At 37.5% G+C, this 13,455-nt stretch overlaps 2 protein-coding genes across 4 annotated transcripts in view; one reads left to right on the forward strand and one right to left on the reverse strand.

The window, feature by feature from the left end:
* Positions 1–13,455, forward strand: part of FAAP24 (Fanconi anemia core complex associated protein 24) — a 56,614-nt gene that overhangs the window by 26,940 nt on the left and 16,219 nt on the right. Inside the window, exons 18-19 of one of the 3 annotated variants that reach the window (XM_040707076.2) lie at positions 3,896–4,040; positions 4,698–5,888. The gene's annotated coding sequence lies outside the window, so the exon portion shown is untranslated. Of the gene's footprint in view, positions 1–3,895; positions 4,041–4,697; positions 5,889–13,455 lie in introns of those variants that run through there. The other 2 variants (XM_040707075.2, XM_046899468.1) reach the window with 2 other exon arrangements.
* RHPN2 (rhophilin Rho GTPase binding protein 2) overlaps positions 1–13,455 on the reverse strand; it is a 25,959-nt gene continuing 12,504 nt past the window's right edge. Inside the window, exons 4-15 of the mRNA XM_414133.8 lie at positions 11,972–12,047; positions 11,239–11,316; positions 10,614–10,738; positions 9,536–9,702; positions 7,155–7,342; positions 5,703–5,859; positions 5,139–5,258; positions 4,846–5,040; positions 4,133–4,209; positions 3,888–4,034; positions 2,892–3,047; positions 1–1,549 (exon numbers count right to left, since the gene is read on the reverse strand). Of these exons, the coding sequence (XP_414133.2) occupies positions 1,298–1,549; positions 2,892–3,047; positions 3,888–4,034; positions 4,133–4,209; positions 4,846–5,040; positions 5,139–5,258; positions 5,703–5,859; positions 7,155–7,342; positions 9,536–9,702; positions 10,614–10,738; positions 11,239–11,316; positions 11,972–12,047 (1,738 nt within the window). The 3' untranslated portion in view covers positions 1–1,297. The remainder of the gene's footprint in view (positions 1,550–2,891; positions 3,048–3,887; positions 4,035–4,132; positions 4,210–4,845; positions 5,041–5,138; positions 5,259–5,702; positions 5,860–7,154; positions 7,343–9,535; positions 9,703–10,613; positions 10,739–11,238; positions 11,317–11,971; positions 12,048–13,455) is intronic.

The raw sequence follows: 13,455 nt of genomic DNA on the forward strand, positions 1-13,455 counted from the left end.
GGATGGAGATAGATTTATTGAAAGTAGCGTTACAGAAACCTGGAGAGGTATGTTAACAGTAAATAGTGAAAACTTGTAACATGCTTTATTTTCCAAGCAGCAGTAGAATCAAAAGAGCCACTACCCAATGGCAGCATCTGATTTTTATTCTTAAATAAGTCATTAACATATTTACAACTATTATTAAGAAACCAAAAATGATACCTTTGAAGTTTCTACCCAGACACAAGCCTTCCCGTAAGTTTTGAGTATCAAACAGCAAATATCTACTCTGTAGACAGCAACATTAACTAACACTAAAGTGTTAGCAACTTTCAATTAATTTCATAAAATAGCAGAATTTAACAGAAATACTCAGAGGTTTTTTAACTCCTTGTCAATACACGCTCATGAGCTGTTCCAAGAAGTAGAAGATTTCATATCAGTTTTCTTACCTGGCATGATAATAGTCTCCCACTGTGATTTAAGTACTTTTTTTCTCATGCTTTGAAAGTGTCACTACAATTTACATATTCTTGATCAATATACTAAAAAATGTCAGTTTTGACATTTGTTTCACAGCTATCAATTTTAACAAGAGTAATGAAATACAGATCATATTGTAACTAAGTTAAATAATTTCAAGTGTGGAATAAAGCCTGTTTTCAATAATGCACACATAACCTACATCAAAAAAAGAGCAGTCAAAGTCCTTTGTAGTTTAAAAGACTGTATGACTTCTGAGCCTTCTAGTTCTCTTCCCAAGTTACATCAGCTATTCCATAGAATATACCTTGTACTCTCAGAGAATGTTTATGCATAAGAACAACTGATAGACCACCCTTTGCATAAAGCTATTTTCTCTGACCAACAACTCTCCTTTGTTCTGTAAGATAATTCTGTGAAGTATTGTTAAGCAACTTATTACCAACTCTACATTTTTACAGCAAAATCATCCTTCACTTTGTCCCCTACTGTTCTGCATGCAGCAGCATGTTTGTAATAAATAACTCCCATCTACAATAGTTATAAAAATTGGCGATGATACTGTATTTTGAAATTCCAAAGGAATCCTGTCTCCATGCAAGCCATTTCATCAACAAACTGTTATTTTACATCTCTCAAACCATTCTGCTCTAACCTCCAAATATGACTCGAGTTCTACAGTTTCTGCCAAACTCTGATCTTCATAGTAAGTGAAGTCAGTGGCACCTGTCTGAAGTTATACACGTGTGTAGATAAAGATAACATTGATAGATGTATTTTATATACATTTAAAAAAAACAAAACTTCACGTTAACAGCTCCTTCAGGACGATTCAGTACAATGAACTTTCTGTACCCAGAAGTGTGAAGGGGGAAAGCTTTTTCTTAACCTGAGAACTTCCAGCCACAGCTGAAGGAAGGCAGAGGGTGCTTGCGGCCTTCTGTCTATTTTTAGTTCCCCAACTTAGAAAAGGCAGTTTGAGTGGGGCTTTCTTGGCCTGATCAGTCTTGTTCTCTTCCATGGCTAAACAGATTAGGGAGTACGTCTTCTGCATTCCCACGGAGTAAGTGGCACTCTTGCTATGCTGTAGGAAAGAGAAAAGAATTATAAGCACCAGTCACTGAAAATGGGTCAATGATTTGAAGACAACAAAAGATTACTGTGCAAATAGTTTTCCAAGGCAGACTACAGCAAGCATTCTGTGCTAATTAGTACAGAACACAAAGTCCTTCAGAGTGCTGGGATTTCTGGTATTTTGCCCTTGCAGACTTAAGGGGTATACTGTGCAAATCTGAAAGATTCACGGTTTCCTTTACAGTCGTGGTGTTGTTACAGTTAGTTACGCTAAAAGCCAGTAAGTGCTGCATGACATACAGAACAGCCTCTCTACAACACTTGGCCATGCAGTTCTTGCACAAATCCCTCCAGGCAAGTCTTTGTTGTCCTTGGAGTCCAGAAAGTCTTTCGAGTTTTTGGTAAATGCTCTGTGAACAAACTCCACGTTGATTGCAGCTATTACAACAAGCGCTGCTGTAGAATGTGCTTTTGGGTTATCTGGAAGGCACAGCCCTCTGCCTTATCTTAGCTGTGCCTGATTGTAATGTAGCCCCTTTTTGTCCAGCAGCAGCTTGGAATGACAGGTATGCAATTCTTTGTTGTCAGTAAGGAAAATGAATTTAAAACAAGAAAATCCAGTGGCAGTGAGGGTACCTTGATCACTTCTAAGGCAAGTGTTCTGGTGCCTAAACTTACCAGGGAATGCTAGAGGCATGAAGCACTGGATTTAGCTGAACTACATGTTCCCTTATTACAAATAATGTTTTTAGAGCTTAACATTTTTTAACCTTGTGATCATATTTCCTTAGTCTAAAGTTTCTATGGCAGTTTTGTAACTGACTAGACAGTTAAAATACCCCAAGATAAAAAACATACATTAATCCTTAAATTCTTCTACAACTGATATAGGTCATTTATGATAACAGCAAATAGAAAATGAGCATGTAGACTAGGATGCTCTACTGCACTTAATAATTGTTTCACTGTGGCTCTTCCTGTGCCAGACAGGATTTTTTCTTTTTTTAATTCTCTGCAACAAGGGAAAATTAATTGCAATATGAATTCTAGGGCACACTTAATCCAAGTAGTTCCACTAACACGCAGACACAAAAGTAAAGCTGCCAACAACAAAAAACACTGCCCCAAACCATTCTTAGGCATGCAGACTTCACTTTAGCTTGCTAAGTCATGATGCAAGTTCTACTGATTTTAAATGGACTGTTTAAAACATAGCACATGCTTAAATGCACTGTCTATTCACTTGCAAAGTGGGATATCTAGGTGAAAGTAAACATTAATCAGGGACTGAAGCCAGGAAAAAAAAAAAAGCCACACATCAAATCCACAAATGTATCTGCCTCATTACGTACCATAGATGCTGTTGTATCCTGGCAGCTGATAACCTCAAACTCAATGGGCTGCTCTCCCACGCTTTTGAGTTTTTCCAGTACCTCATTCACACCAAGCCATTTGCAATCCACTCCACCAACAGAAACAATGTAATCACCTTCTTTTAGGCCGGCTGACTGTCAAAAAAAAAAAAAAAAATAACCAAAAACGTGCACAGGTTAATATCTGGAATTAAAAAGCTATGTAAAATGTTCCTTGTCATCACACAGTATTTACCCTAAAGGCACTTCCCTCACAGGAGCCACGAAGCCACTGTCTAGCCAGAATTGTGGAACAAAAACTTATAAGTAGCATAAGAAGATGCAGATATTTCAAGTACAGAAATTACATATTTTGTGCAGTTACTGCTGATACATGTGATTTTGGAATGCTCTTGGCTAGTTTTACATCCTTTTTTTTTCCTCCTAAATTAAATCTGTGGGGTTTTTTTGCTATCGTATCATTCCCCAGGAGGCATGTTCTCCAGTTTTTACTTCTATTTCTTCAACTTTTTTTGTACTTCCATGGTTGCTTCTGCCTATAACTAGCCTGTACTCGCCTCAGTATGTTGCTTTATTATTCCCTTTCAGAAAACAACAAAAAACCATTAAAGTGTTCTTTTTCCTCAGGTGCATGCTGAGCCTCATCCTTACTGCTGTAGCTACTTTTCTTTATGTCCTCCAGTTTCCCAAATTAGATGGGGAATAACATACTTGCTTTTTTTATATTTGGGACTTTCTATCCAGTGAAACAACAGAAGAAATGTACTGCAGTGTAATGTGATGTCAGGAATATAGATTCTCTAGCAACTAAGGTGTATATTGCACTAAAAATGTGTTCAGATTGTATGAACTGACTACACTGACACACAGTAGATCTCAGTAAATACTCCATGCACTGATATGAACAAGCTAAAATTACTTTTAGAAGACTGTAATGCAAAAGATAAATCATTAATATTGCACCAATCTACTTACTGCTGCAGAACAAACAGGATCAAGACAATAAATCTGTACTGGTGCGCCTCCTTTAAGGCTGAATCCCAGCTCTCCTGTTTCCCAGTGGAAGCGAATGGTACGTGGAGCCGTCCATCTCTGCTTGGCTGAGAACACTGACAGCGGGCCCTGCAGGTAACACAGCAGTAAGCATGTAGTGCTTTATTGTCTTATGTTCACATGTAACGTATACGTGAGAGGTTGGTGGGCATTAGTTTGTTACATACCAGTCTGTGAAAAAGGTCTTTAACTTTCACCTTGGAAAACTGAGGAGCAACCATTTCTACTTTATGCTCTGTTTTAGCTAAAACAAAAAGAAAAGCACGTTTATTTTCTCTCCAGTATCAGTTAAGACATATAAATTTCTTTTTATTGCGTTCTAAGCTAGATAGAAATTTATCTTAAATTCTCACTAGACTGTAGAAAAACTCATTTTTGTGGAAATTTGCAAGACAAATTTTTAAATCACCTTAAAAAAATACCTTCAGAAATCATAGTATCAATACAGAAAGTTTAAAATAATCCTTTCAAACAAAACTGTGATATTGTCCTCTTTATATGCATATGTATACATATATGTGTATCACAGAATCAGATAAGTAAACATCTGATTATATATAAATAGCTAAGAGAAATTGTATAATAAAGTCATATCCCTGTGAAAGTACTAATCTGATCCTTCAGCAAATATTTCATGCCACAACTGATAATAAAAGCACACTATTGCTACCACTGCTGGTAGGTAGCAATCTTAACTCATCTTCTAACACCATCTTTTTTCACCTCCTTCAGGCACATCCATTATCTACCCTCTCCTTTTTTCTTTCAAGTCTTTCCTAGATTTCTTAGTGTGATCCAAAGATTATTCTATTAGTCCCTTGAAAGGGATCATCATGAGACACTTGGTTAGATACCTTTACTTCTAGCTGTGGATACTTACGAAGAATATCTGGAGCCTGGATTAGACTAAGGAAGTCATCTTCCGTCTCCTGCTGAGCGTATTTGAGAAGTGAGCGCTTATGTGCAGCTGTCAGCACCTCCAGAAGAACTTCAATGTTTCGAAGTTTTTTGCACAAACCACAGACTCTTAGAGCTTCCTCGTGGTAAACAATGGCTTTGCGTAAATGCGCCTTCCCTGAAAAACAATTTCAAACTGAGTTGTCTTCCACGGATGCAATGAAGAAAAGATTATTTTCATCTTTTATACATTAGCTGGATGGAACTGGCAATTACCTAGTTGTTTCCTCTGGACTTTGTCCTTTAAAATGGTGAGAATCATCACACCTTCTGGCACGTAGTCATACAGCTGAGATAAGGCTTTTTCCTGCTGATCTTCATCATCACTGGACTGCACTACAATAATTGATACAGAATGTTAGCCATGGAACATCTCTTCGTACCCTGCTCCTTTAGGTCTACTGTTGTGCAGTAACTTTCTTTGCAAATGTGGTCAAATATTTTTACAGATGATGTGAATTCCAAGTTTTTAGAGCTCAGTTTTATCAGTATGCAAGAAATGCTTATATTTCAGAACAGAATCACAAGAATTGAACAACTTAGTAGCATATAATGGATTAACAGATATATCTTCTGTTTCTGCAAAGTTTGCTTATTAAATTTTCCATTCTTTTGTGAAGGACAAAGAAGGCTGGCTCATATCTGAACAAGAAATGACCAAAAAATAACAGATTGAAATCACCATCCAGGCTCCTTATCTTATTCATAGATGAAATTATCATTGTTTATGCATTTTTTGGTATTATTTATATGAATATATAATGACTCTATTATTCTTACATTCATGGTCACACAGAATGGTGGCAAGGAAGTAATGTGCCAGAGCTCTGTAATGGTCTGCTTTTATTTGCACCAGTTTAGACCAGGAATATGGGATATTCTCTTTGACTGGTTCCTGAGTCACAGCAGTGTTAACCATCATGTAAACCTCTCCCACCTAAAATAAAGCATAAAATTGAAGTATGAGAAGTTAACATTTCTTACTAAGAGCTCAGCTGCTCAAACTAAGGAATATTATATTAAGCCTTAAGACAATTTCAGATGCATCTCATGAAAGAGGAGAAGAAGAGAAAGAGAAGAGAAAGCTCCAAGTGTTGTTGAGAAGGACTGAAACAAAGTTTTAAGAAAAAATGAAATTCCACCTCTGATCTCTTTTCCTCACAAGAAAACATGAATCAATTCTGTACAAGAACAGGTGGACTAAGTTAGTTGATCAATATGGCTTCAGAGTTCCAAAAAAAAGTCACATAATAAACAATTTAATTTGCAAATACATCTCATCATGTTAATTCAGCTAAGAGAATTAAACATGTCAATTACTTCACTAGATTTGTACTTTGCTTCTGAAACTCTGGAGTCACATCTACCCTTAAGTTTGTATGGTCGAGTTAAATCTGGGCTACTATCCTTGATTTCTTTTTATCCTTTATGGAAATAGCTTTTCCAGCAGTAAATGCTGCTCTAATTGAATGCCAAAATCTTTCCCTGCTACTTAACAACGCCAGAAGTAAGTCAGGGCAGCTTCGCAGGGTTGGTAGGAAAGGGCTTGCCCACATTAGTTAGTATGGAACCGTTTATATATCTGGCTCAGAAAGCATATGCAGATCTGCTGCCATATCCACATTTTGATGTCAACAACCTCAAGAATGAATTCTACCTTCTGAGGCACAGCCCACCACTCCATTTTCCATACAAGTCCCAAGACAGCCCTGCACCTACCAATCTGATTCTGCATCCTTCCCCCAGTTACAATTTAGTTATTCTTTTGGACTTTAGCTTCTTACGTACGCATAACCTCAAGCCAACGGGAAATTACAGACAGGTTGAGTGTTCAGCACTTAACGGAAGGACCACACAAACAACTCTGCCCCTTTCTATGTTGAACTGTGGACAAGATCTGTACTGTTGGAAAGAACAATATAGTAAATCAATTGTTGAAAAAATCCTTTGACAAGTTTGCTGTCCAAGTGTTCTTTAGAGGTTTTTATTCAACTTAAAATAGATCATAATTCTAATGTAATGATAATTGAATTGCAGGTATTCACTTTTTCATCTTCTGAAGGGTTGCAACTTTCAATATTGAGTGCTGTTCCTTGCTACTTTGGGTTTTCAGTAATGGTTGTTAACATTTAGGTTTAACAACTTCTGTTAATATTCCTAGAGGCTTTATCTGGTAGCTCAGTAGTGGAAATACTTATTTCAAAAGACTAAGAATGAAGTCTCTTATTTTACCTTGGCAACTTCCTGTGTCATTTTCACTAGTGTGAAAAACTCGTTGCGTATTCCAGGGAGACTGATTTGCTCAAAAGCACACTCTTGAGCTTGAGCGAGCATCATCTTCACTAGAACATTCAGCATAGCTGGGCTCATGTCATAACTTGGTGTGTGAGTAAAGGTCTCCTTTAAGTAGCTTAGGACTCCTGAAAAGACAACACAGTTTTGTTGGCGTTACAAAAACAGAAAGAACTGATCTTAATTCTAAATCTACATCTTATGTATGATAAGAAGATTGAAAACGTACTTTCTCATATTGAACTATAGCAATCTGAAGGCATTCTTGATGCATGCGGAAATTAAAGTGACTTACTGATTTTGGTTTGCATTCCCATAAAATGCACAGATCTCGAAATTACAACTCAGGAGAGCACCAGAAGTTACAGCTTCTAAGGGCAGAAGTACCTTCAGATTTGCTTGTAACGGTTCCTGTCACTGACCATAAAGCTATGCTAAACTGAATGCAATTTTTATATGGGAATGGTAGGCCAGACTCACATACAGGACAAGAAACAAAAAACATCTGCACAAGTTTAAGTAGTAGAACCTTTCAGTGGTGGGAGAAAAACGTATATAAACTTATTAATTATGAGTGTCCTTTGTAGATGCTGCTAAATTCAAAGTGTACCTGAATAAAAGCTCAGTTCCATCCCTATAAGTAAACTAGAACAATATACTTAATAGGGAAAAATCAGAATCTGCTCTAGATGTTTGGTTCCATCAACATCCTAATCATTTTTATCATTTATCAAATTAAAAACAAACACTACCTGTAGTGCAAATATTAAGTAACAGTTTCATGGACAAAAGTGTAACTTCAGCATGAACGTCATCCAACTGTTTTAGTGGGTTCTACTAGCCTGCTAATTGCTGATAATACTACACAAGTGTAATGATAAGGCCTCTGCTTTCTAAGGGTCCCACCTTCTGTAACCTCACATCTTATCACTTCTTTTTGTTCTGCCGTGTTGCAGTATGTTTTCTACCACCACTTTCTGGTATTGTTCAATTTCTATGTGATGTTTGCATCTTTTATCTTGTATGTCCTTACATAAATTTGGCCATCTCTGCATCTCTTGCATGGTGTGACCATGTACTGATCAAGTGCCCAACTGAAAGCAACTGAAAGTACAGGGGAAAAAAAGAAAGAAAACCTCCTTTTTTTTTTGTTCTCAACACAGTTCTGCTCACACGGGAACTTATACACACTGAAAGCTTTGTTGAGGATAAATTCTGTGCACCAATTTCCATTCAGAACAGAGCAGTGGTTAATACATGCTCTATATCATGTCTCCAGCAACACAACGAGCAGTGTCACAGAGCCATGCACAGGTACAATGAAATGCCTCTGGAGCTTCAGGGCCCCACAAAGCCACTGTGGTAGCAGATGATGTATTTCAAGTTGTGAATTAGTTCTGCTCTGTAAATGATGTTGAAGTAAGAATTAGTTACTTTTCTTGCAAAATGGAAGAAGTGGCAGCAGAATGGAGAAATTTCTCATACATTGAAGTTTCTTGTAAATGAAATACAAAGGTTGAAAACCAAAATCTGTTCAATAAATGCATGAAGAAACATCAGATCTCCTGGATAGCAGTTCTATGTATTCAAAAGGAGTCCACAATTTGTGGCTGTTAAAGCTACCAACACAGTCAAAAACAGCTGCTGAAAAAAATATCTTACAGTCCATATTAATGACATAGATAATGTCTTTAAGCAGTATTTGTGGTACAGATGACATTTACAAAAAATTAGAAAATCTACTTGAAGAAAAAACATCCGCTTCTGTAATGTTATTTTAGGGCACCCAATTCCCTTTGTTAGAATTTACATTTTTCTTTGCTTGAGAGAGAGATTGTTTCCAAGTTTGCCTTTGGAATCTATGGAAGATATGCAGTCAAAGTGAAATGAATTGCAAGTTTCACCAGACAACAAAGCAAGATTAATTGTGAAGAGACCATAATGAAAAATTAGGTTCTAATCCTTTTATCATCCTTTAAAACTGTTTCTTGTCCAGTGTAATATCACTGAGGTTAAAGCAGCTATACACATGAAACAAAGAATGAACAAAATGAAACAGCGCTAGGGCTATTACTCAGACCTTTGAACTACAGTTCATTAATCATTAACCACAGCATTCATTGTCTTTATCAGCATGTTTTAACTGCATTTCCAGGTTTTGAATTAAAGCTTCACCTCAGTCCTTCACTAGGCTTCTCAAATTTCCCTATTCCATCTTTTTTATGTAAAAAAGTCAGTGGGAAATGCAGACACCTGCAGGAAGTCAGGCAGAGATTAGGAATATTTGCATAAAGTTCTTCCTAGTTTTTATGTATCTCTACCTGCAGCTCTCTGAAAAGCATCAACAGCATTTTCAAGTCCAGTCTGGGTCTGACGATTGCATCTTGTTCCAATCTGGGTGTAGAGGGCTCCAATATTGAATAAAATACTAGCTTTTTCCAGCAGCAGATTTTGCTGACACACAGGAACACCTGTGAAGGAATCATACCTTTGGAAAAATTATATAATGAGAATACACGTTAAGATGTGCACAGTCCACTGAACTACAGATACTTTTGTTCTGTTTTTCCAAAAGGACAGTGTAATTCTTAATAACTGTTCTGCTGCAGTGAAAATAAAAGGTGGCTAGAAATACCATTATGTTTTTTGAGGACAACCTAGGTGCCACAGACTAGAGAAAAAACAGGGAATGCATTTAAGCCTTAACTTTCAGAAGGTTTTTAAGCAGTGTCTCCAGAAGCATATTATGAAGTGCCTATAAAACTTCTCAGGGGCTGGCAGCATACTGGGGAAGTATTCCTATGTGGTCACTACGTTCTCATAGTTTTTATAAGGCATGCACTATTAAATGTTGTCACAGATTAACTACTGGCATGGTCAGACCCTCTATTGCAAGTATTTTAAAGCTCCTTTTTGCTGTTAGACTGGGAATTTAATGGCTCTTCTTGGCTGCATGGCAGTTATCCCCTTTTTGCAATCAAAAAAAAAAAAATCAAAATTCTGAATTCAGGAGTCCATCTTTGTTCACAGATGTAGTAAATGTTTAGCAAACGCTCCACTATAATAGAGTAAGTCCCTCTTCATTCCTGGCCCAGATACCCAACAAACTGAAGGAAGGTCTGACCCCCATCTGCTTCATGCAACAAAGTTCAGAGTCCAGGAAAATAAGTGCAAAATTATGTTCCTTTTCCCTCGTGTAAACCTGTAACCCAGATCATAATTTAACACAGCACGAAAAGGGCTATGTTGTAGTCAGGTTTACACCTAATATTAAAAACAAAAACAAACACTGACAACAGGGATGAGGGTGGGGAGAAACACAGAAATGCTTTAAATTAAACTGAAGACAGTTAAAGATTAACGGTGTTCTGGGGGGGGTGGAAACAAACAAACACTTACCATGTAAATAGCACTCCCATGTGCCTGGTAGGTGGGAAAAATCTGTTTTCTATAAAACCAAGTTGAAGGAAATAGCTCATCAACATCTCAATGCCAGCTTCATCTCGGCTAGGAGTGCGGCAGGCCTTAAAATACAACAAATCAGAATAGAGCGTATTTGCTCGAGTTACAGGATGAACACTGAAATACCAAGGATAAAGCTCTACTTCCTCTGGACTTCTGTGTATCACAGAAATGTGGGGAATGTGAGAACAGTAAGCTTAAGGCCATGTGGATGAACTCCAAATAAGTTTTTATTTTCTTTCTTCTTTTGCACAGAAGTAGCACATAATCTTTATGGAAAGAAGGTTCTGTTTGGCAAGTCTCAGAGCTACTAAAACTGAGATTGCAGGTATCTTATGAAGGGCACAGAGAAATTGTATGTATAGTACTGGAGACATTGCAAAACTGTAAAGCTGTGGGACAGTGGAGATTCACATTCCATATCTCAGAAATGAAGTCAACAGGAATATGGTAAGCTATAAAAAATAGTGACATACACTGATTCTATACAAATGTTATTATTTACAACTTTAGATTAGAAGACCTCATGGAAGAAATCTCACGATGCCATACATAAACTTACTTGTCTCAGATCCATGAGGTCTGCTATTTCATCTTCATACTCTGAACTGTCTTCACTATAATGTTCCAGAATAAAGTCCTAAAAATGGTGTAAAGAACCAGGAAATCATTAAATCAACTCCATTGAGTTTTAAAACAACAGCATGTAATAGTTTTGAAAGGGACAAATGAACTCTGTAAGTTAAAATAACAAGGGAATCAAGTGACCATAAAAAGCTTATTAACAGAAAGAGACTGCCAAATTCTTGTCAATTCCACTAAAATTAACGTAGTTGCAATGGCATAAGTGGTACAGTAATCTGGCCATAGAAATAAACCTACAGATGTAAAAGCAGCTACTTCTATTGTTATATAAGAGGCAGTTTTCCATGAGGTAAAACGTGCATCGTGCAGTACATGGTAGTCCAAAAATACAGAAGGCTGCTCAAACAGCTGGCAAAGCCCACAACAAGCAGCAATAATGCTGCTACACAGCTATAATAAAGATGTTAACATCTTTATCTCCACTAAGTACACCAGCTTTTGCATGCCCACTTCTCTTTTCACAGGAACGTAAAGGAAGATGCAGGGCAACAGCCCACTTAATCTCTGGGTAATTTTTAAACACGTTGGGATCTCAGTTCTAGGACAAATACAACAACAACAAAATTATACATCAACTACTTCTTCAAACAAATTTGAAATGGAAATTACTCCATTAACTATTTATTCTGAAATATGTATCCAAAATTTACCTTCAGGGGGACCGTAAAGTCTACTTCTTTGGTTTCCTTTAGGCCAAGAGGTACCAAGGGAATGCTGAAAGTCTCTCTACGGAAATTAATAAGATAATTACATTTGTTTCATTAGTTGACAGAAAGCTAGCATACCAAGGGGTGTTAAGGTAAAAGGTATATAGTTTACAACAGCTCTGTCCTTCCCAAGAAAGCCTGTGTGTAGACAGTGAGGTGCATTCTTCATTTGAGACTGTTTTCCCACTAAGAAAAGGAGACTCTTAAAAGCTGACTTGCTGCCACTCAGCTCTGCCTCTACATACCCATACAGTTATATGGACAGCAAACAGCTCCACAGCTGCTATGAATCTGCCACATTGAGTTACAGTAATTAACAATGATCATCTTTCCCATACAGAAGTGATACTTGTCTAACAGGGAAAAGCAGGGCCAGAGTGTACCAACGGTGAAAGGCCTAAGACTAGAACTGAGCTTCTAGACGAGGTGTTAACCTCATAAACACCTCAAGCTATAAAATATCGAAGGCAATAAAGATGAGAACTGTAACATAAAAAAAAATCTAACTTCAAGAGAACATGGACTTAAAACTGGATCACACTATTAAATACTAACCAATGGAACCATCAATAACTGGAAAAAAGAAAGTACCATTTATCCCTCAGCATGAAAGCTACTTCCACTACACATACTGCTTTTCCTCTAAGCACATCACCCAATTACAAAATAGTGAGATCAGGATTGCTTCCAGGTACATAGTCTGTTTAGTAGGTTTAATGGATTGGTTTCTGGCAATTATGAGGTTTATCTGATATTTTCCTTTTTCCTCCAAGCTGTATAATCATCACTCAGAGTATTTCATTACCAGCACAAAGTGGCATGGGTGTGATTCATTTACGGTCTTATCACCAAAGAGAGCAAAATCATTTTCTTACTGGTGAAAATTCTACCTGGGGGAGATGGGAGTAGCAGCATAGCTTCCTTGCAGTGGAGGAGTGTTAGAACTGGTTGATATGATCCAGAAAGCAGCTCTGCTAGTTTGCAAAGGGCTTCTGAGACACAGTGGAAAAACATCACTGCAGGCAGTGCAGATGATTTTATTTCTGATGAGGCTTTTAGAAGAAGCCACAGCACTTTACAACACTTTTACATCACTCTGAGTCTACGTTTTTTCCTTCAAAAGGAAATGAGACATGCAAGCAAAATCCTAACTTACTGATTTAATGAATCCTAATGCCACCCACAATTCCTGTAGACATCAGCATTTGTTTCTCAGAGGAAGTTCTGTTTTTCAAGTTTCCAAGGTGCCACACCCATGGAGTCAACATGGATTGCATCAGGGAGGCGTTGGACAGTTAGGGAGGTGGTCCTGACATTCCAGATCAGTGCAGAAGTGACGTCATGTTCCTCAATCTAACTGAGATGTGTGCAACAACTGGGAAGGCCAACACTTCCAACTGGTGCAATACAATGCCCTGTAACCTAGC

The sequence above is a fragment of the Gallus gallus genome, chromosome 11 (assembly GCF_016699485.2).
Source record: "Gallus gallus isolate bGalGal1 chromosome 11, bGalGal1.mat.broiler.GRCg7b, whole genome shotgun sequence".
Lineage (NCBI taxonomy): Eukaryota > Metazoa > Chordata > Aves > Galliformes > Phasianidae > Gallus > Gallus gallus.